The 24,583-nt window shown below is 40.9% G+C and overlaps 1 protein-coding gene and 1 long non-coding RNA gene across 2 annotated transcripts in view; one reads left to right on the top strand and one right to left on the bottom strand.

Moving 5' to 3' along the window:
• The window catches only part of LOC132206114 (uncharacterized), an 82,390-nt gene that overhangs the window by 37,675 nt on the left and 20,132 nt on the right, over positions 1-24,583 (top strand). Inside the window, exon 3 of the long non-coding RNA XR_009442835.1 lies at positions 6,063-6,139. This is a non-coding gene — a long non-coding RNA (uncharacterized LOC132206114). The remainder of the gene's footprint in view (positions 1-6,062; positions 6,140-24,583) is intronic.
• The window catches only part of LOC125466329 (BMP and activin membrane-bound inhibitor homolog), a 48,145-nt gene continuing 40,932 nt past the window's right edge, over positions 17,371-24,583 (bottom strand). The window contains exon 3 of the mRNA XM_048560690.2: positions 17,371-18,242. Coding sequence (XP_048416647.1) covers positions 17,827-18,242 — 416 coding nt within the window. The 3' untranslated portion in view covers positions 17,371-17,826. The remainder of the gene's footprint in view (positions 18,243-24,583) is intronic.

Below are 24,583 nucleotides of genomic sequence, written 5' to 3'. Positions count from 1 at the left end.
CATGGATCTTCATATCTTTATTACATTGTATTCCAAGATTAGTGTTAATATTCTGGGGATTGAATTAAGTGCTTTTATCATTTTCTTTAAAAATGCTTACAGTTTTGACATTAGTTTGCTTTATTGCAGGTGTTAAGATAAAACCAATCATAAATTTTAGTTTACAAGGCCTAATCATCAGATTGCAATCCAAATGGGAATCTGCCTTGCAAATTAGCCAAATTTCCTAAAGAGATCCACACTCCAAGGAAGAAATAAATTGACAATATTTCACATTTTGTAACATTCTTAACAACAATCAAAATCATTTAAAATCAAACATAAGTTAAAAAGCAAATCATATTCAGCAGAATTATAAATAGCGCATAGAATTGTAGATACAACAAAGTCCACCACTTGCAGTTTAACAGGGAAACCACTCCGCCTGGACTATTCCAGTTTCAGTCATACAGTTCTTCCAAACAACTTTCTATTTCCTTAGTTAATTCTTTGTGACTGACAGCTTCCACGTAGAAGGGCTTCCACCTGTGAATTCTTCCATATATGGGTGCAATTCCTTCTGGAAAATTTTCAACTTTCACTTCCTGCCAGTTGCTGTATTGCAAATCTCTGCATTGCTTTAACTTCATATGATATAGGCAATTCTGTGCTGTCAGTCATTCAGACATGAATACAGAGTGGCAGCTATCTTAAATAAGCTTTTCACTGCTTAGAAATCCAGCTCTTCTACTTGGCTTGTTGACTGTCTCTAGCTACTATTTTCTTCCATTCTGTATTTTAACTTGCTGTCGGTGCTGCATCCAGGCTAAGAGCTATGAGGTCTTGTGGATCAGTATTTCTTAAAATCTAAATATTATTGAATGATTCCTTATAAATGATTCTTTATAGCCTTTCCAAATATTAAAAAAAAATTTACAGACTCCCAAAATATTTTGTAACAATTAAAATATTCCTCTTTTAATTTGGTCTGTTATGAATTGCCCAGCTCTGGCAACGAGTGCCTGGTAGGCTCTTCAGCTGCAATATGCATCGCACGTCAATCATCAGGTTGTCACAGAATATCTAAATACATGCTTGCAGCAGGAGTGAAAACCCTTGTAAATCTTCCCTCTGCCACCCAGGTACTACCATATTGTAAGGCATAATATCACTCTTTAGCTGGCATCAGGGGCCCGACTATCGAATAAGCCTTCCTTTGCTGCTTTCATTTCCACTGAAGTCGATAGATTGGAGGAGTGGGCACAATGTATGATGGGTCACCAAACATCTACTGGGCAACACCTGCCACTTCTGTGCCCTCTCCCAAAATTTAACCGTACCCCACAAATATAATCCCTGTTTATAAACAACAGTTTGAAATAACAGTACTCTCTTTGCAGTCACCTCTAAATTTTCAGATTTGTTTGTCATTCTGTAAACATACGGAATCACAAAAGTTCATTTTAACAAATGATGGAACCTGAATCAGCATTTTCCGATCAGCTGTCATTCCTTTCTTATTTTCCTTAAATTAAACTTCAGAATTTGCTGAGAGATGTTCCTTTTCATTGGCTGATGTCTACCACTTTTAAAAAACATGTTTTATTTTCTTTTGGCCTTGCTAAGACAATGCCAGAAACTGTTCAGACAAGGTGGAATCCAAACAAATTATAGATGTTTGCAGATTGAAGTATTTACTTGGTGCTGAAGGGTTGGGCCATAATTACATGGCAACATGTTTGACAAGAGTGACCTGACACTACTTATGTTTGGCTCAAAAAAATGTTTGAAATTACACATTTGAAAAATGTACAGTGGCAGTCCATTAACACACCTTTATCCTGAGGCTGGAACAAATCAAAACAAAGCAATCTATTCCAAAAGTAAGCCTCAAAAAGAGTGGCACTGCCTCTTTAAGAGTTATTCTGTCAAAACAGGAATGAACTTCTAGTAATAGATAAAGTTTGCACATTTTATACATCACTAACACTTCTCCCCATTTTCCTTCATTTTTTTCACATTATCTTTGTAATATGTTCATCCTTTTCATCTTTTGATTGGACTCATTTTATATGAGTTTGTAGTTTTATATTTTCTTCAGTTCCTTTTTTGTTGGGTATTCACTTTGCCTCCTCCCCTAATTTTATTTTTCTGTGAATGCTTACCCTGTGTACATCAGGATATTGAACAATCTGTGTCTGGAATACTTCCTCATTGTTGGTGCCCACAGCAATGCCTACAGAGCTGAACTGCAAAGTGATGCTCTCCCCGCTCTACCACAGCCTCAGTTAGTCATTCCCAATTGTACAGCCATTTTCTACACCCAGTATTCTGATTGATAATAATTTCCTTCCATACAGAATCCTTATAGTGCAGAAAGTGGCCCATTGACTCTACACCAATCCTCTAAAGATGCAGTCCTCCACCTTATCACTGTAACTTTAATTTTCTTAAGGCTAATGCACCTAGTTTGCACATTCCTGGGCACTTTGGGTAATTTAGCATACAAAGCCAACTAACCTGCATATCTTTGAACTGTCGGAGAAAACCAGAGCACCCAATGGAAACCCATGCAGACACAACAAGAACTCCACACAGTCACCCAAGGCTGAGATCGAACCCTAGTCACTGTGAGGCAGCAGGGCTAACCACTGTGCCATCATGCCACCTGAGGAGGAGTAATGGGGATTCACTGTTTGAAATGATTAGCTCTTTGTGGTTACGCTTTATGCAGTCTTTAGACTAAAACATGAAAGCTCTTCATGTCCACAGTGAGATATATGAGTAAAAGGGATCATCAGGAGATGATGTCAAATTTGTATAAGGTGCTTGTTAGACCTCATCTGGAGCATTTGAGTTCTGATAAGAATTGATATTCACAAGAATGATTCCAGGGATGAAGAACTTCAGATTTGATGATAGATTGAAGAATTTGGGCTTTGGAGAAAAGAATGCTAAGAGAAGATCAGATAAAGGATTTTAAAATCATGAGTGGGTTGAATAAAGTTAATAGGGAGAAACTGTTCTCACTCATAAAAGGAACAAGAAGAAGGGGCAAGAAATATGAAGTGATTTGCAAAAGAGGCAAAGTGTTGTACAATTGGGATTGACTAACTGAGACTGTAGTAGAGCACGTGGACCATCACTTTGCAGTTCAGCTCTATAAGCATTGCTGTGGGCACCAACAATGTGAAAGTATTCCAGACACAAAGTGTTCAATATCCTGATGGGCACAAATGAGGAAAACCTTTTCACACAGTGAGTGGTTAGAGTATAGAATGCACTGCCTGGAGGTGTGGTGGGTAGATTCAGTTGAGGTGATCAAGAGAGTATTGGATTGTTTGTTGGATAAAATAAAAATGTGGAAAACCAAGAGTTTGGCATGAGGTAATGGTGCTCATTTTATGAGCTGGCAGGGGCACAATGGGCTAAATGGCTTCCTTCTGGACTGTAACAATTCAGTGATTCTCTGACAATCGAGGGGGTGAAAGTCTGTAGGGATTAATTTTGGACTATGCCAATGGAGCATTGGCCAACTTTAGCATTGTTCACAATCTCAGGTTCCCAGCCCTTTGTTTTTGATCCCTGCCTAGCTATGTCAGGGCAGAGCTTTTGCTGATCCTGGAAGAACAATAGCTGAAGGAGCTGAGCCAAAGTTGGGCACTTTTGAACTGCACCTTAATATTCGCTCAGGGGCTGGTATAGGGCTGGTGTGGGTGCATTAGTTCTTGTATGGATGTGTTGTCCACATGCAATTCATGGCTTGACTCTAAGGGAGAAAAGTCTGAATTCTCCCATTGTACAGCATGTCTCCATCAATGGTAAGAATTGTGGATGAGCCCAGAAAGAGAGGTCATTCCCCCAAAATAGCACTTTCAGTTTTCCTTAATGCTAATCTGAATGCCAAAATGGGAGAGCTACTGGATCTATTAGCTACTTCTCACAAAGTTGCAGCCATATTTATTATACATTTTATGTTGCAAGTTTGTAGGTACTGAAGAAAAAGAATCTGCAGGCATGGTACACAGCTTTCTGTACTACAGACCTGCCACTGCTGTGGACCATCAGGTAGGTACACCATGATGGCATGAGAACAGAGTTCTAGTACACAATAAATGTAGTACACGCGTAAGCCATCAAGGGGCAAATAACACATTAGGGGGCATCTTTCATGACCTCAGCACATCCCAGTCAATGATGTACTCTTGAATTTGTAATGTATGAAATGTAGCAGCTAATTTCAAGACAACAGAATTCTACAAATAGCAATATGATAATAGAGCAGTTGATCTGTTTTCATAGGAATGGTTGAAGAATCTGTATTGGTAAAGTCACTGGAGAAACATCCCCTGCTTTTCATTGAAATAATGCCATGGGATCTTTTGTGAGATGCAGACAGAGTCTCTGACTGATCCAAAAGAGAGTACCTCTAACTCAACTGCACTCGTTCAGTACTGCATTGAGGGATCAAACCAGGGTTTAGCTAAGTCTCTTTCAGAGACTTATGTTCAGAAACCATACAATCCTAAGGGAAATCAGCTGGCAGTTTCATTGGTACAGTTAATGCTGGATTTGGTGGTTTGTTTACCCAAGTCTGAGCCAGTTCTCCCACAAGCACATGGTGCATTGATGTCTTGTGAGAAAACCACAGGCAATGAAGTGCAGATGTGCCCATCACTGTAATGCCCCAGTGTTTAAATTTCTTCACAGTAACATACAATATTCAGGCATTTCAGGTACAATCTGTTTATATTCCCCATTCTGAACAGGCTTGGTTCATTGATCAGGTTTGTTAACCATTTTGAGCAGTGGTTGCTGGTCATTTTCTCAGTCAGCTCAAAGTTTGAGTGAATGGTGCCATTCAGTAGACCTGTATCTAGAGAAGCTTAGCTTTTTACTTCAGTTCAGCATAAACTGAGACCCCACTAGTCCTGAAATGAAATCTATTACGCAATTACGTTCAAGTTGACATAGTTTGAACTATATTTATTAGCAACTGGAACTGCAAATGATTTTAGAAAGGCTTACTTGAATGAGAAAAACTAGTCAGGAGAGACATTCATCTTGATGTGTTGAAGTTTTGAATTGCACAGATATATTCATTGCATTAAACTGAAGTCAATGGAATCGTACATATTTAAAATAATATGACAATTGGACAGTAATCCAATTTCCCTAACTCCTTCGCAGTTTGGTAATTTGGTTCTAGATCCATGGCGGTGGGTTCTCACATATTAAATCTGCTCCCTGTCACATTCTCACCTTGGAGTGAGCTTCCCAGGGATGAAGTCAGACTGACCATAGCAACACACCCACCAGCAGCAGGCAGAAGATTGAGACATTTATTGAAGGAATTAGCAGCCATTTATTGAATAGTCTGAGGTTTGACAAGGATGAGAGCAAAGCAAGAGGTCAGGGTGCCATCAGCATGGTATTATTATCACTTGAGAATGAAAACTAGCAATGTTACCTGCACGGACATTCAGGTAGGTTTGCCTCAACTGTGGAGCGATCTAGACTGACAGTCACATTATAAGAACTTTTTTGCCAGCTTGGACTGCTCTCCCCTGCTTCATTCAAATCTTCAGCCTCCTCTCTTGGGAATCTAGGTTGCCCTCCTGTTGCTTGACTCATCCACCATCATTAAATAGGATAACAAACACAAAGGTAGTCTGCTAAATGGCCGCCTCCAGGAACCAGTATAGGACAATAGGCCATGGGCACCAATGGGTTACCTTACTGTGGAACGTGGTAGCGTAACTTCAAAGGGCTGAAGAACAGGACTAGGCTGCTTAGGACCGCAAGCCTGCTCCATCATTCAACAAGATTGTAACTAATCTCTTCCAGGTTTCAATTCCATTTTTCAATCTGCCGTCAGAAGCCTTGTCACCTTTAGTTTATCAAAAATCTATCCAACACAGATATGAATGAATTCAATGCTTAAGTCCCACTCAGGAAAATTCCACAAGTTAATGACCCTCTGAAAGAGAGAAAAAGAAACTCATCTTCAATTAAAAGGAAGACCTCTTATTTTTGAACTGTATCCTTTAGTTCAAGTTCCTTATTGTTTTCTTTTCTTTCAGACTCTGTGTACATTTTTTTTGAGAAGAAATATGTATGAGTTGCGAAATACTGCCAGAGATTGGTATCTCTTCAGAATGTAAGTTTGCCATTCAGCCCCTTCATTGATTAGTTTCTGGTTGATAAGTATTGTAACTCCATCTATTTGCCTTGGTTCTATAATCTTTAATACCTTTAAGAACTGAGAACATAGAATATAGAACATAGAACTGTATAACACAGGAACAGATCCTTTGGCCCATCCTGTCTGTGCTGACCATGCTGCAAATCTAAACTAATCCTATCTGCCTGCACAAGAACCATATCCCACTACTCCCTGCCAGTTCATGTGGCTGTTTAAATGTTTCTTATACGTTGCTATCGTATCTACTTCTACCCTTCTTAATCAAAGCATTGAAAAATATCATTAATTTAGCTTTAATCACTTTTTAAAGATGCATTTCCAGAATACAATGACCCTTACACAGGGCAGTTTGATCTGATGGCACGCCTGAAAGAATAAAATTTAATTTAATGTTTGTGACATCTGTGAAAACATTTTCCCTCTATCAATGACATTAACTTCTTGGATAAACCTAAACACCTCAATTAAAAAGCAGGGCAGTTTTTAGTAAGGTGGTGGGGTTGCATTCAATGGCTCTATATCACTTCTTTTAGGGAAGGCCAGGCAAACTATTTCTTTTAGGCAATGGAGAGGCCTGAGATGGCCCTTCCCAGGAATCAAGGATTTTGGGTGGGGCACTCCATCCTTGGCGGCTGCTGGCCAATCACAGGCCAGAGACTCTATTTGAAAGTAGGACCACAGGGTGCCTGCTGTTGGTATGACTACCAACTGAGACCAGGATCATTACTGATCTAGGCCACAGGTAAGTGATGGCAGTAAGGGATTTATGTGGTGACTGTCAATGAAAAACCCCTTAATGCATGAACTAAGGTAATAAGTGCCTTTGAACAAAGGAATAAGAAATTCCAATGGGAGACTCACTTATTGTTCCCTCCCACCCCTCATGGTGAGACCCTTGCCTGCCACAGGGTAAATACTGGCTGAGATTCGGTAAGGCTCTTAAATGGACATTAATTTCCCACCTTTTGGCCTTACCTGGCAGCAGAGTGAAAAGACTATTATGGGACTTCCCACTGCCGACTCAGTTGAGATGGAGTGAGAATGTTGGCTGGGTTCACACCCACCTCGAAGTGCTCCTGTCTAACTAAATGCACAGCCCCCACTAAACCTGTGACAGGAGAGAGTGTTAAATTCCATTCTTGATCTTGTAAATTCAGGGAAATTGAAGCCTAGGCTATGCAAATTGTGCTTGTACTTTAACTCTTTTAATCCTGATTTTTTTTTGATGAACTGCGCCTAAATGTAATACTCCTGATGAACTCTATCCAGACATTGAGCTCAATGAGTGGTCATTTATTAAGTGTCCACGTCTTTCTAAAAGTGTTGCCTGTAGCTGGCATTTAGCCGATTTTTATATTGGGTTAAGTATTAAAGTAAGGTCAAAAAATCAAGTCAGATTCTTCCAGTTCTGGAAGGTGTAAATAAACTCTATTGAAGGATAACTGGTCAGTTAACTATTTAAAACATTCAATCTAGTTATTGCTGGAGTTGTAGTGTCAAAATATGTAAACATGACCCAGGTGCGAGTGAGGAGAGGTATAAGTTTGCAAGTAGCGTAGATTTCAAACAGTGACTTTGATATATGGGCAGTTAAGTTAAGTGAGGGGAAGGTGCTGTTTTAGTTCTGCTTTTTTGTAAATTTGCTGTCTTCACCACCCACTGTTTGGCTTGTACTTCACTGTAACTGAAGTGTTGAGTAACTGGTAAACTACTTGTAAGAAGTAATTCAGTTAGAATACAGCAGGGCAGCTTGGCTGACTGAACTGTACAACATGCAGATTGTGGAATTTCCAGAACTTTCTGTGTATCCAACATGAACACATCTGCAGGATTTCACTTTCTGTGCAAGTTTGAGCACAAGGTTTCAGAAGTTGAACGGCAATTGCAGTCACTGTTGAGCATGTTCGGGGTGGTACGGTGGCTCAGTGGTTAGCACTGCAGCCTCACAGCACCAGGGACCCGGGTTCAATCCCACCCTCGGGCGACTGTCTGTGTGGAGGTTGCACATTCTCCCCATGACTGCGTGGGTTTCCTCCAGGTGCTCCTGTTTCCTCCCACAGTTCAAAGATGTGCAGGCTAGGTGGATTGGCCATGCTAAATTGCCCATGGTGTTCAGGGGTGTGTGGGACATAGGGGGATGGGTCTGGGTGGGATGCTTCAAGGGGCGGTGTGGACTTGTTGGGCCGAAGGGCCTGTTTTCACACTGTAGGGAATCTAATCTGTAAGGCAGAGGATTACCTGGATAATACATTTAGGGAAGTGGCCAAGCTGCAGCTTCGGCATGTGCAGAAAGATAAACATGGATGACATTTATTCAGCACAAGAGAACAAGCAGGGTCTCAGTTGCAATTTGGCTTTCTGCTTTGAAAACTGGTCGGGCCAATGGATCCTCATAAGATTGCATTCTGAGCTAAGTCTGTGACACCATGGGTGGCTCAACTACACAGGATAGGCGGAAGAGTGGAAGAGCAGTGGTGACAGAGAATTCTTTAGTTTGGGCAATGGATGAGCTTTTTCATGGCTGTAAGTGTGACTCCAGGATGGCAATGTTGCCTCCTTGGTCCCAGGATCTCAAATGTCACAGAACAGCTGCAGGACATTCTTCTGCAAAAGGGTAATCAGCCCAGAGCTCATAGTCTATATTGGTATCAATGACTTGGGTAGGAGGGGAATTAAATCCTGAAAGTAGATTTTGAGTGCTCGGAAGTACATTTAAAAGTAGAATCTCCAAAGTGCCAACATTTAGAATTATTTCCTGACTCATGTGCTAGTGAGGAGAGAACGAATGAAAAGTAAGCAGTTGGACATGGGGCTGGGAAATTGCTGTAGGAGGGCATCAGATTTCACAAGCATTGAACAAAAACAGAAGTTGCTGGAAAAGCTCAGCAGGTCTGATATCATCTGTGAAGAAAGATGGAAGGGTCACTGGACCCAAATTGTTAACTGATTTTTTTTTCGCAGATGCTGCTGAGCTTTCCCAGTAACTTCTGTTTTTGTTTCTGATCCAAAGCATCGACAGGTCTTTCGGCTTTTATTCAGAAGCGTTGAGCTTGGCTCTGTGGCAGGTGTGACCTGCGCAAGGGTAAGCAGGTTGCATGCAGGCAGAACCAGGAAGACAATTGACACAGAGATTTGCTAATGCTGTAGGCACGGTTTATACTGAACTACCAGAGAAATGGGAGCCTCAAATTCAAGAAAAGGCAAATTATTAAAAGGAAGTCATCGTAAGCAAAAATATAAGATAACCAAATTGATGGCAGGCATTTAATAGAATCAAAATAGAAAACTATGTAAAAATGTGAATTAAAAACTCTTTATCTGAATGCAAACAGAATTCACACAAAGTTGAAGATGTGAATGCCAAAACTGAAATTAAAGGAGATGAATTAATTGCCATGACAGAGACATAGCTACAGGCTGACTGAGATTAGAAACTCAACATTCAAGGATAGTTGTCGTTTAGAAGGGATAGATTAAAAGGAAAAGGAAATGGGGTAGTGCTCCTAAAAATAACAGCCAATGTCTGCACATTTGTACGAAAGAATCTTCGATAGAAGGGTCAAGATGTAGAATCTGTTTGGGCGGGGCTAAAAACAGAAATGGGAACAAGCAATGGTACGGTTGTTGATTGAACACAAAACTCTAGTACTAATGTTGGGAATGCTATAAATCGGGAAAATTAAAGAGGCATGTAACTTGGATAATCCCATAATAATAGTTTCAACTTGCATATATACTCGCTTAACCAAGTCAGCGCAAATGTTGCAGAAGGTAGTTTCCTGTAGTGTTATGAGATGTGTTTCTGGATCAGTATATTGAGGAGCCAACTTGAGTTTGGACTATTTGGGATTTGGCATTTTGTAATGACAACTGACTTATTAATAAACTACCTGTAAAGAGGCCTTTTGGTCATAATAACCATAAAATGACATAATTTTTACATGTAAGTTAAATGCTGCACAGTTCATTCTTTAATCTAGGGTCTTAAATCTGAGTGATGGAAACTGAGATTATAAGTGGAAAGCTGTAAGAGGCGGCACGGTAGCTCAGTGGCTAGCACTGCTGCCTCACAGCGCCAGGGACCTGGGTTTGATTCCACCCTCAGGTGATCACCTGAGTGGAAGTTGCACATTCTCCCCACGTCTGCGTGGACTTCCTCTGGGTATCCCAGTTTCTTCCCACAGTCCAAAGATGTGCAGGTTAGATTGATTGGCCATGCTAAATTGCCCTTAGTGTTCAGGGATGTCATAGTCATCAGGAGTGTGTAGATTAGGTGGGTTATAGGGGGATGGGTCTGGGTGGGATGCTCTGAGAGTCGGTGTAGACTTGTTGGGCAAAAGGGCACACTGTAGGGATTCTATGAAATTGCTAAAATACACTTTGACAAGAGACACACATAGCCTAATATGTAAGGAAATTCTATAAGTTCCGCAGCAATTATTCTTTGAAGGCATAAACACCCAATGGGAAAGTAATTCAGCGTAGTTAGTGAATGGAATTAACAATTGCATTAGATCAAAGAAAATGGCTTTTACAATTACCAGACATAGTGGTAAGCCCGAAGATTGGGAGCCATTTAAGATCCAGTGGAAGAGGCCAAGAATCTGATAAGGAATGGGAAAATATGACGTGAATGCAAGCCAACATAGAACATAAAAGCGGACTGCAAAATCTTTGATCAATATGTGAAAGGAAGAAGATTAGAAATAATAAATGTGGGGCCTTTATGGTTGAGGACAGGAAAAGTTATAGTGGACAACAGGGGAATGGCAGAGAAATGAAACAGTTCATGAGTATCCATATTCACAAAAGGAAATGCAGAAAATCTTCTCGAAATACCAGGCAACCAATGGACTTGAGTAACTGAAAATCTTAAAGAAATTAGTGTCAGTAAAGAGGTAATGTTTGAAAGATCAGCTGAACTACCTTCTCAAAAGATAATGGATGCAGATTCTTTAAAATATTTTTAAGGTAGAATAGATTATTTTTTACCAAGAAGATAAAAGATTATCAGGGATATGCAGGAATGCAGAAGTGAGATTAAAATCAGATTGGTCATGATTTTATCTAAGGGTGGAGCAGGCTCAGAGGACCTAGTAGTGATTGTTTGTACCCTTGGACCAAATGAGATTCATCCCAGATGGATACATTAATGGTTATCATCCAAAGTTCTACAGATCTTGCAAGGTTCATGCTGACTGGAAAGTAGTAAGTGGAACTTCTCTATTTATGAAGGGAGAAAGAGGGAGCTTGCGCAAGTTAGCTTGAAATCTCTATTTAGGAAAATGTGAGAATCTGTTAGAAAGGATGTGATTAGTGAACATTTGGAAAATAATGACAAAATTGGACAAGGTCAATTTGGATTTAAGGGAAATGATGTTTGGCATACATGTTTTTTTTAAAATTTTTTGAGGATATTTAGTGTAGCATAGATCTATGATGATTTTGGTTTTTGGAAAGCTTTTGATTCAGTCTCATATGGGAGGTTAGTAAATAAAATGAGAGCGCACAGGACTGGGAGGAATATACCCATATGGATTAAGAACTCTTTAATAGATAGAAAGCAAAGAGTGGGAACAAATGGATCATTCTAAGGATAGCAATTTGTTAGTAATGGTGTACCACAAGGGCCAGTGATAGGTTCACATCTGCTTACAATTTTTAGAAATGATTTGGATGTGGGAACCAATTGGAACATGGCAAAAGTTGTTGATGACAGCAAGCTGGGTGCATGAGGCTTCAAGAGGATTTGGACAGTTTAAGTCAATGGCCTAGAAAATGCAGATGTTATATAACATATATAAATGTGAAGTTTTTTTTGCTTTGGTTGAAAAACAGGTAGAATATTCCAGAAATGGTAGGAGGTTGGGAAGTGCTGGTGTCTATATAGGTTTGGATATCCTTGTTCATAGGAGCTAAAATCCAATATGTAGGTGCAGTAAGGAATTAGAAAGACAATAATAAGTTGGTGTTTGAGTACAGAATTAAATATGCCTTACTGCAGTTGTATGTAGCCATGGTGAGCTCTCACCTTGAGTAATGTATGTTAATTTAGTCTCCTTATCTAAGAAAGAATATACCAGTCAGTCAGCAAGTACAACGGAGGTTCACCAGATTAATTTGTGGGATGTCTTGTGCTGAGTGAGGAAACTGGCTCTGTATTCTCCAGTCTTTTGAAGAATGGGGAGTGGTTCAATTGAAACTGACAAAGATCTTACAGGCATGACAGGATAGTATAGTTCCCTGCATGGTGATTCTAAAACCAGATGACATAATTTATGACATTTAAGATTGACATAAGAATTTATTTGCTCAGAAGGTGATAAATCTTTACAATGAGGTAGAAATTCTTTTATTGAGCAGATTTGAGATCAAAAACAATAAGTTTCTGGTGATAAATGATATTAAGGAGTGTGGGGAAGTGGCTTTGAGGTGATGATCAGTTTTGGTATATAATGGTGGGACAGGGTCCATCATGGGAGTGGCCAACTCCTCTAGCTATGCTCCCACATTTCTGTTTGTGCAGCTGCTAAGTTCCACCCTGTCTATTCCTTAAAAACTCCTGTTGGGTAATCAAAATACCCAAACTCTGCAATGAATACACACTTAAACCACTGTTTTACTCAAGAAACTTAAAAAGAACCTTCTTTTAAGATTCTGGTGATTTTAATAAAATACTGAGCAATGTAAATTGATTCAAATCAGAAGGGTTTCATCTCTCTCAGGACTGACTTGCATCTTGAATTGTCATCTGTGGGGAGAAACACGTGATGTGTTATTAAATTACACTGATAGCCAAGCTGTGGTTAGCTTAAGAGCATTTTAATGTTCTCTGGTATTGGTATTCTCTGCGAACATCCTAGGAACCTCAAATTGCATTGCTCTTTGGCTTTGTTTAAACAGCAAGCAGGGATCTAATACCATCAATGAATAGAAAGCATGAAAACTCCTCTTGGCTTCTCCTCATGCTTAAAATACTTCAGGCTTAGTGAAGCCCAGATATGCACAAACTATTTTGTTCATGGATAAGTGTTTGTTATAATACAGTGAGCATTGCAACAGATTTTCATCTGAATCTGAACCTGAAACCCAGCTCTGCTGGAAAGACAGCAGGCCAAGCAGCATCAGAGAAGCAGGAAAACTGACGTTTCGGGCCTAGACCCTTCTTCAGAAATGGGGGAGGGGAAGGAGGTTCTGAAATAAATAGGGAGAGAGGGGGAGGCAGAAAGAAGATGGATAGAGGAGACAATAGGTAGAGAGGTGACAGACAGGTCAAAGAGGCAGGGATGGAGCCAGTAAAGGTGAGTGTAGGTGGGAAGTTAGGGAGGAGATAGGTCAGTCCAGGGAGGGTGGACAAGTCAAGGGCGTGGGATGTGGTTAGTTGGTAGGAGATGGGGGTGGCGTTTGAGGTGGGAGGAGAGGATAGGTGGGAGGAAGGACAGGTTAGGGGAGCGGGACTGAGCTGGGCTGGTTTTGGGATATGGTAGGGGGAGGTTAGATCCACTCTCTCCATGACTATCTTGCCCCTCCACTCTCCCCTCTAGCACCACCACACCCGGCACTTTTCCCTGCACCACAGGAAGTGCAACACCTGCCCCTTCACCTCACCCCCATCCCAGGTCCCAAGAAGACTTTCCACATCAAGCAGATGTTCACCTGCACATCTGCCAATGTGGCATACTGCATCCATTGTTCCCGTCGTGGCCTCCTCTAATTCGGGGAAACCAAGCGGAGGCTTGGGGACCGCTTTGCAGAATGGTTTGTTTTTTTTTCTGGAAAGACAGCAGGCCAAGCAGCATCAGAGAAGCAGGAAAACTGAAAACAGAACGCTCGGTTTGCAATAAACAACTGCACCTCCCAGTCACGAACCATTTCAACTCTCCCTCCCATTCCACAGATGACATGTCCATCCTGGGCCTCCTGCACTGCCACAATGATGCCACCCAAAGGTTGCAGGAACAGCAATTCATATTCCATTTTGGAACCCAGCAACCCAATGGTATCAATGTGGACTTCGCAAGCTTCAAAATCTCCCCTTCCCCCTACCGCATCCCAAAACCAGCCCAGCTCGTCCCTGCCTGGCTAACATGTCCTCCCTTCCACCTATTCCCTCCTCCAACCTCAAGCCCCACGCCCATCTCCTACTTACTAACCTCATCCCGCCCCCTTGACCTGTCCATCCTCCCTGGACTGATCTAACTCCTCCCTACCTCCCCAGCTACACTCACCTTTACTGGCTCCATCCCCGCCTCTTTGACCTATCTGTCTCCTCTCCACCTATCGTCTCCTCTACCCGTCTTCTCTCCGCCTCCCCCTCACTTCCTATTTATTTCAGAACCCCCCCTTTTCCTCCCCCATTTCTGAAGAAGGGTCTAGGCCCGAAACATCAGTTTTCCTGCTCCCCTGATGCTGCTTGGCCTGCAGTGATCATCCATTTCTACACCTTGTTATCCCAGATTCTCCAGCATCTGCAGTTCCTACTATCTCTGCTGGAATGAGTAGCATTTTATTTCTCTGCTTGCTGTCCGGATCCTCAGTAAAAAGACAGCACAGCAATCTCAACGAATTTTCACCCAGGCTCGAGTCAAAAGCACAAAACTATCCCTAATTTTTCTGGCAAAACAGCACAGTGAGGCCCAAGAAATGTTTGCAAAATATTACATAGGTGCTATTGAATGTTCAATTAGAGTGCAGTCTCCAGAGGAGAGGCAGTGGTCATACGATTGGACTCAGAATCCAGGGCTCCAGAGTAGTGCTGTTGGGGAAAGGGGTTGATTCCCACTATGGGGTGGTTCAACATGGAGACAGGAGGGGTAGGCAATGGTCCAGTGGTATTTTCATTACTTTATTAACCAAGAACTCAGATAATGTTCTGGGGACCCAGGTTTGAATCCCACTACAGCAGAATTTGAATTCAATAAAAAAAATCTAGAATTCAGAATCTACTGATGACCATGAAACATTGTCAATGGTCAGAAAAAGTTCATCTGGCTCACTGATTTCCTTCTGGGAAGGACATCTGCCATCTTTATCTTGTCAGGCCTACATGTGACTTCAAATCCTACACGTGACTCCAAACCCATGTTATTGAATCTCTGAACCTCTGAAATAGCCGAGTAAGCTGTTCAGTTCAAAGGCAGCTTGGGACAGGCAATAAATGTTCTTTCCCACAAGTGAATAAAAGAAAATGGCAAATTGTGAAATTCACGTAAAATAAACAAATTCTGAAACCAAAAACAGCTAGTCTAATCACAACAATTATAGGTTGTTTATAGATACCTATGTGGCTCAAGATTGCCCTTTAGCAAAAGAATCTGTCATCCTTATTGGTCTGGCTTACATGTGACTTCAGACTCCAAGCAATATAGCCGATTTTGAATTACCCTCTGATCACATAAAATAGGATCCTCAAGTCAGAACTCTAGGAGGTTTATTCCGCATCAGTTATAAATTCCATTGTATCATGATGCTGATGTGAATTTTCTGAGACTGTAGACCTTGGTCTTTTTATATATTCTTTTAGTCTATTGACCATAATCTAGCGATTTCAATGGTTCACATCTGTTTTGCAATTGTGTTTCAATAAGCTTCTTCAAATCTTCTAGTGGCATTGCATTATCAGTGTTCTGTTCCCTTTCAAGTTATACTTCTACTGGTGAATTTTCTGTAAGCATTGAGGGGACCCACTGCAAAGGCTGAAAGTTGGAGTGGGTGGATAGCAGTGTGGCCCTGCTCCTGGGATCAGCAAGTCCTGATGCCGCATTTTATCATTAATATCCTGAGGAGATGATGGAATGAAAGTGTCACTGGACCAGGTTATCCAGAAGACCCAACTAATGCTCCAGGGAAATGGGTTCCGTTCCCACCACAGTAGTTGAATTTAATCAATAAATCTGGAATTTAAAGCTATTCTGGTTATTGGTGACTGTGACTTTATCATTAATCATGTTGTTAAAAGCCATCTGGTTCACCAAACTGCTTGAGGGAAGGAAATCTTCTATTTTTACCAGCCCTAAACGGGACTTCAAACTGTCCTCTCAAATGGCCTAGCAAGCCATTCCATTCAGGGGAATTTAGGGTTGGGTAATGAACCGCAGGTTGAGAGTGTTAACTTTGTACGAGTGACAATAACTGACAACCTGTCCTAGACTTCTCATGTTGGTCCTTCTGGACTATCCCATCTACAACACTTCTTCCTCAGGTGGCTCAGGAAATTTGGCATCTCCATAAGGACCCACACCAACTTTATAGATGTACCATTGAAAGCATACTGTCTGGGTGCATAATGGCCTGGAACGGCAACTGCTCGGCCCAGGACCATAAGAAATTACAGAAGATGGTGTGCAAGCTCAGACCATCGTGGAAGCCAACCTCCCATCCATGGACTCCATTTATATGGTGTGGTCCCAGAGAAAGACCCTTCCCACTCTAGTACTACTCTCTTACAACTTGTTCCATCAGACAGAAGATACAGAAGTCCTGTGAGAGGGCACCAGGGTTTACCAGGCAATCACTCCATACCACAGAGGGGATACCCCATCCCAAATGATTAATCAAATGCCAACACCATCAAGAAGAGGGGAGGCAATTGTATTACTGCTGGACTGTTAATCCAGAGCATCAGGTAATGCCCTGGGGACCTGGGTTTGAATCCCACCATGGCAGAAGGTGGAATTTTCATTCAAAAAATATCTGGAATTAAGAGTCTAATGATGACCATGGATCAATTGCTGCTTGTTGTAAAAACCCATCTGGTTCACCAATGTCCTTTAGGAAAGGAAACTGCCATTGTTACCTGGTCAGGCCTACGTGTGACTCCAAACCCACAGCAATGTGGTTGACTCTCAACTGCCCTCTGGGCAATTAGGGATGGGTAATGCTGGCTTGGCTAGCAATGCCCTCATCTTGTAAATGAATTAAAGAGGGAAAAAAGAAGCAGCTTCTAATTGTCCAGTAGACTGGCTCAATCAAGATCTGACAGGGTGATGCACCAACCACTTTTCAAGTTGCTGGCAAAATGGCTTGGTGGCATGACTGCCTGGCACTTTCCTGGCTCCCAGCCTACCCCCAGAAGTTGGGAACAATTGATACCCCACTACTTCACAAAACCTAATTGGCAGCATAAGACAATGAGGTGAAGAGTATCCACAGGCAGAAATGCATGAAATGAAATCAGACAAAAGCTCTGAAAAGATGATCACATTTACAAAAACTGTAATTACATTGTACATTATAATACATTTATTGCTCAGAATGTGTGTCTGTAAATAGGCCTGACATGCTTCATCCATCAGTCCTTGAAATTCTTACTCAGTAGGGTGTCATTGGAAGTTTACAGTTTGGCAGTTAGATCAGAGGACAACTTTACACTCTATACCACATTATCCCCGCTCGCCTCCAACCCCAGTGGGATCAAATGAATGGATATTGGCAAGTAAAAGTGCCAGGGCATCAAAAACAGCAACTCAGAAATTGGCAGCAAACCAAATCACAAACTACAAAACATCAGTGCCAATTGTTTCACCATTAATCATGACTGCATTTTTTGTGAAAACAAGTTCCCCATTTTAAACTCGCAATGGTTAGCTGTGGGTCTTGGGGGTTTACCAGGCAAGTTAACGGTTCGGCAGAAACACCCATAATCACACCATAGTTGGCTTCTTATGGACATTGTGCACATCCCATGGAAAAAATGAGCTGTGATTTTCACTGTATGGGTCCAAGTGCTGCTGCTTGTTATGCACCATGCAGCAGTTTTCGTGGTCTCTGGCAGTCATGGCTGTCGCTTCATGGTCCAAGTTCCCGACCAGGAATTTTTCAGCAGGAGGCTTCTGAAAGCTGTAATGCAGCCGTGAGATCATTTGCTCATGCTGCCTTTGCAGACGTCTGTTTTCACTTCGTAGCATTCGCAGGGCTAGCATGACCAGCAGCACCAGGATGAAAGCGCCCGCTATGCACACAGCTATCACGGCTGCCCTGAACCAAATCTCCTTGGAATTCACCTCTTGCCGGTAGGCCAGGTTCCTGTTCCCAGAGGTCCGCTTATTGGCTCGTCGATCTGAAGTAAGATCAAGATGTCAGGTTAGCAACTTATTGCAGCTCAATGATTTTTTCTATTGGGTATGACTGTTTGATGTTTCAAATGAGGAAATCACAAGCCAACATTAAATAGCATCACTGCTGTTAATTGCAAATTTTCTCAACCATAGAACCCAAAGAGGATAATTGAACTCAAGTCATTAATAGAGAGACGGTGGTGGAGTGATCATATCTTTAGATGATTAACCGAGGGGCTGAATCTTTGAGACATGGGTTTAAACCCACCATGGCAACTGGGGAACTTAAATTCACTTAATAAACATGGAACTAAAATTTCTGTGACTGATGGTTATCATGGAAGAGTTGTCATAAAATCCCATCTGGTTCACACACACCTTCTAGGGAGAGAAATCTGCCATCTTGACCTGACCTGGCCTATGTGTGACAGCAATGCAGTTATTTTTTAACCATCTGAAGCAATTCATACAGTTCAAGGGTATTGAGATGGGCAGAAAATGTTAGACTTACCAGTGGTGCCACATCCCATGAAAGAACAAATGATTCTGTATCAGCTTTCAACTCAAGAGAAAGATTGCGCAGTGCAGGAATAGCAAAAAACATCTGCACTCGCAGCAGTTTGAACATTATGTTTGTGACTTTGGATTCTGCATATTGACTCCAGAGTTTTGTGAGGTGATTGTTTTTGGAGGTATGTGTGGATGAGTGAAAGATTGACCCCCATGGTTGAGAACCATGCCATCACTTATCAGATAGTCAGCTCACTGTGGCTCAGTAGGTGCATGGGAACATACCAGCAGGAAACTATTCAGTCTATCTGCCTAATTTCTCATTCAGTTGGATCATGGCTATCTCATTGCTGCTTTCCTCTGCTATCTCCAACTCTCTTGATGTCATTAGTCTCCAGAAATCTTTAAATTTCTGTCTGAAACTTCTAAGTGATTGAGCTTCCACAGTCTCCTGTAGCAGAGAATTTCAAAGGTTCACCCTCTGAATGAAGAAATTCATCCTCATCTCAGTTTCAAATAGGCTGTCCTTCATCCTGAGATCATGCCCTTTGGTTTTAGACTCATCAGCCAGGGAAACATCCCTCTACAAACACCCTGTAAGAATTTTGTAAATGTCAATGAGATCATCTCTCACTCTTTGAAACTCAAGAGAACTAAGCCCATTTTCCTCAATCTCTTCTCATAAAATGATTTTGTCATCCCAGGGGTTATTCTGGTGCACCTCTGTTGTACTGCCACTATGGCAAGTGAATTTCTCCTTGGACAAGTAGCACCGTGCACTTCTGAATCAGAAGGTTCTGGGTTTGGATTGTATCCATGAGTTTTAAATACAAAAGTCAAGCGCTGCAGTCAATAAGTATGGCATTCTTACTCGTGCTACCGCTGACTCCAGGCCTATTCTGCCTTCTCAGTAAGAGATAAAAGATTGCATGCTGAATGTTCAAGGAAGAGCAAAGGAGATAGTCCTTGTGTCCTGACCGATATTTATCCCTCCATCAACATCGTAGAAACAGATTACACGGTGATCATTACTTTGCTGTTTGTGGGAACTTTATGCACAAATGGGAGACAAACAGGATAACCTGGAAAGTATATGTCACAATCAGATCAGCTATGAGCTCCTAAAATGGACTACATTGTCTTCCACAAGGTCTAAATGAACCACCCTTGCTCCTAATTCATATGCTCGAACATACAAATTGATGATTGCATTTTCCACATTTGTGATGACACATCAAAAGAGTCTTTTATTAGTTGTCAAGGTCTTCAGGACATCTGTGGTCATAGTTTGAGTCCTTTTTGCCCTTGCATATTTTCATATGAATAATGACCACTTTTAGTCAGTAATTGACAGGCCAACAGAATTGTATTTCAGCAAGGAGTCAACTTCTGAAGATCAAGTGTTAAAAGGAACAGTTCAGCAGACAATACCAGAATTGATCTATTATTATCAAAACAGCCTTTTCATGCAAATGTTATGGTTTCTGCAACATTAGAAACATGGGCAAGCTCCATTTAAAAGGGGTTTTTGGATAAAAATTGGGTCTCTAGACTAGTGAGTTGCAGGACCATCCTGCTCTCCCATCTTTGCAGAGTCTCCAATGCAGTATCATTTTGAAAGATCTTTGAGAAGATTCAGTTGGAAACATTCAAGGACTAATGTTAACATTACTTGCACTGTCCCTCATTGATACCAGTTTGCAGTGAATAACAAAGACACAAGCTTGCATTTGGTTAGGCACAAGTGGATGGTGTTTAATTATTATGAATTGTGATTATAGAGGATCACTTTTTGAAAGGAACTATTCTTTCTCCTATGCATGGCACAGATTAGAGGGGTGGTCTACAAAGTAAGCGACTGCATACACATGGATGCTTTCACCAAATCTGTTATGTTCCACAAACCAGCAGCATAGTATTTTCAATGTTCCCCATTTAAGATTAAATCTTGAAGATGTATAAGAAAATCACTTGAAAATTCCCTGAACTCTAACTATAAATAAGTAACAAGAGTCAGCATGGGTTTATGAAAAGGAAATTATGTTAGACTGGAGCTCTTTATGGACGATTTGTGGATAAAACAGAGCCTTTAGCTGTGTTGTACTTAGATTTCGAGAAGACGTTTGACAAGCTGCCACATTAATGGTCACAATGCAAAGTAAGACCTCTTAGTGAAGAGGGTATTAGTATTGAGTTAGGATTGGTTAGCTAACACGACACAGTAAATTGATCTTTTGGGGTAGCGGGATGCACTAAGCGGTGTGCATAATGAGTGGTGTGTCAGTAATAAATACAAGGGTCTCAACTCTTGCACAATTCAGGTTAATAGCTTGGATGGAGGGATGTATGGCAGTTGAATTTACAGATGACACCAAGACAGGAAAGGAAGATACGTAGAAAGGTGGTAAGAAACAAAGTTGAGAAAAGGATATAAGGAGTCCGCCTGAGGACACTGATAGGTTAAATGAATGGATAAGAATTTGGCAGATGGTGTAAATTGAACTTCTGCACTTTGACAGAAAGAACAGAAAAGCAGCATATTATTTAAATGTAGACAGATTACAGAATTCTGATGATGAGCAAGGGATCTGTACACCCTCATGTATGAATCATAAAAGGTTAGCACACATGTACAGCAAAGAAGACAGCTGGAACATTGTATATAAAATGGGAAATGAGAAAAATGTAAGAAGGAAATGAGAAAAACTGTTCTCTTTCTCTCAGTTTTTGTGGGCCTAAGTATATCTTTTCTCCAGAGAGTGATGGAGATGGGGTCATTGAATATTTTTAGGCAGAGGTAGATGGATTCTTGACTAACAAGAGAGTTCATGTTTATTGGCTAGACAGGGGATGTGGAGCTGAGCAACAATCAGATCAGTCATGATTTAATTGAATGACAGATCAAGCTTGAGGGGCCAAATGGTCTCCTTCAGATCCTCATTCAGATGGTCATGTTTATGTTCATAAAATATTAGCAGAACATTCACATTCACTGGTGTAAGAAGTTGTCTTAGAATATTTAATCCAGGTGATCCAATATCTGAAGCCAAAATTAGATCTCACTTTGATCTTGTTGGTTATCTTACATAGTTTTGCATTAATGTGAGATCAAAACCATTTCACAGCCTGTAAAAAAAAATGTTGTATAACAGCTCTGTAAATTCAGCATTTACAATGATTAGCTGGATCCTTCTGAAGAATTAAATATATCAACTATTGGAGCATTTATACTTTATGTATATGAGAAGTCAAACAAAGATGTGAGTTCTTCATTCAGTTGCATCCCATAAAAAAACTTAAATGAACAGTTTCATATTTTGTTTATGTTAAATTTGCATCTTCACAGTCACGTCTCCAATTTGGAGCTGCACATAGACCTTCTTTTAAACAGACAGCCCAATTTTCATGCCATTAATTTTAAATAATCTCAAAGCTTTTGCAGTAATTAGTTCCGTGTGTTTATTACTCTGTATTAAGAAATGTTTGCTATCAGTCCTAAGTTTCTCTTTCACGTGTTTAAGCATGTGCTTCCCAACTCTTATCTGTGGCAATAACTGGGAACTAAGCTGTTGGTTGCAGTGAAAACCCCATGACAGTTCTCTACGGGAAGGCTCACCACATCTTGTTCCATTCAGGCACTTTACAGGTAAGTGGGGAGCCTTCTCCTGTGATCTGGAATGCCATCCATCAAGAACTGCTAGCCAATCCGAAGTGACACCTGCCTGAGGCCTAGAATTTTAACAGGATCCCAAGCTGCATGGGAATCACGTCAGGAAGAGCTTTGAGGGGTGGGGTTTGGGTGGATAGGCAGCAAGTGCAGGTTGAAGGGGGGTGTGGCTTTCAGTGAGTCCCTCTCCCTATTTCAGAGAGGCTTGATCAGCTTTTGATAGCCATTGAAGGTATTTTCTAATCAATCTGTTGCTGCACATCTCTGGAGCAGGTATGACTTGATACCAGGCCTCCTGGCTCAGAGGTAGGGATGACACCACCACATCATAAGGATCACTAAGAGTGTCTTTGGATGAAGGACCCCTTTGTGAGCTTGCAAGAGTCCCTGCAAGGATTTGCTTGCCATAGACCTTAATTTACAGGCAACCCCAGTTTCCACCAAAAGTGACTGAAAGGGACACCTAAATGGGAATTCATCTTATGATGGGACTTTATTGTAACTAAAGGTCTGATGTTAGTTAATCCATTTGCTGACTCTTGAGTTACAGGAATTCTCTTGATCCAGTGGGTCCAGTCCCTGCTCCTAAGTCAGAAGTTCAAACTCCACTCAGGACTTGATGGTCAAGGTAGGGGAGTTTTTGTGGCCTATGAAAAATTCTGTCGAGCTCCAGTGAACTTCTCTAAATCATGTAATGTCCCTGAGGGTAATTTGCTCTCAACAGTTTCCACTAAGAATTTAATATTGTAGAACTTCTGACCTGGATTCTTGTTTAATGAATTCTGTAAAACTATAGTAAAATGATAAATATTTTAAATACCAAAGATGAATCTTGAAGTTACATGTCAAAATATGTATTATTTCATGAACTATTAACATAACTAATGTTGCTAACAATATTTAGTCTGTATCTGATCAGGGAACCTGCGTTTTCATTACATTTGGCAAGCCAACCCTTTGCATTCTGTTCGTAAACAATCATTTTCCCACCAACTCACACTGCAACTTTCCAATGTTACTGTAGCATCCAGTCAAACAGCTCGGTAATAATCAGAAACACTTGTAAACAAATAGTAAGCACTCAGGGCAAGAGATCAACTAGTACAACGTTGCATGGCTGATGCTACACCTCATAAATTGTCTCATATCAATATGCTTCCAAAATCCAGTCATTACAGCTGATGCTGAACTCATTGAGTCAACACAAGAATAGTCAAGGACAGGACAGGATTATTGTCCACAACAATGCCACTCTCCATAAAAACCAACCCCATCTCACTGCGTTCTCCAAATATACATTTACTTTTCTCATGACACTGTTTCTTCATGAGTCACTTGGTGTGTTTTCTTTTGCAAAATCACATTGTATTTGGGTGTAATGGATCCAAATGAATTTACATAGAAATAGGAGCAGGACTAGGCCATTTAACCTTTTATGCCTGCTCTGCCATTCAATATGATCATGGCTGATCGTCCAACTGACTTCCTTGCTCCTTACACCTTGGACTCTAGTTTTAAAACATGTTTGGATACCTCACTATGGTCTGCACAATTTTCCTGACTACCTTTGTCAATTATGGTCATAATTTCAACAATGTTAAACATATAAATTTCCATGCAAGCTGTGAATTCTCATAATTTCTAAGGTAAATATGAATAGCAAGTCTGGTACACAGAAGTGATTTCCCACAATTTTATTTGACGCTTACTGTCCCCAATATACTCGCCCCAATTTACTGGTTATTTATGTAAAATACAGCAGACTGCAATTTATCTGGAAGCATTCATCCAGTATAATATTGCAAATTGGATTATTTTTCTACAACAGGGCTGGGAGTAGCAAGCAGAGAGGAATGAAATGTAAACCTTTCTCTATAGTATGCTTCCAACTAATGACAAAGTAATTAACTTGTGGCTGTATCCAAGAAGAATCCAGGTTTGATCACCGGTTTATGAAACTGGCTAACCTCTGACAATGGTACCAAATGGGGATTTCAAGTAACACCTGATTTCTGGATAAAAGTTCCAGAAAGGAAAAATCATCGAAAACTCTTTGCCCTGCCTTCATGGAAAGTGAGTATTTGTGGGCAATGGATCAGGATAGGATTGGACTTGGCTGTGATTCACTTCTCCGCCCATTAGTCAGCGATCCTGCCAACATGGACT

This window comes from Stegostoma tigrinum, chromosome 31, assembly GCF_030684315.1.
Source record: "Stegostoma tigrinum isolate sSteTig4 chromosome 31, sSteTig4.hap1, whole genome shotgun sequence".
In the NCBI taxonomy this organism is placed as follows: domain Eukaryota; kingdom Metazoa; phylum Chordata; class Chondrichthyes; order Orectolobiformes; family Stegostomatidae; genus Stegostoma; species Stegostoma tigrinum.
Note: the sequence above shows the minus strand (reverse complement) of the source record. Positions and strands in the feature narration are given on the sequence as shown.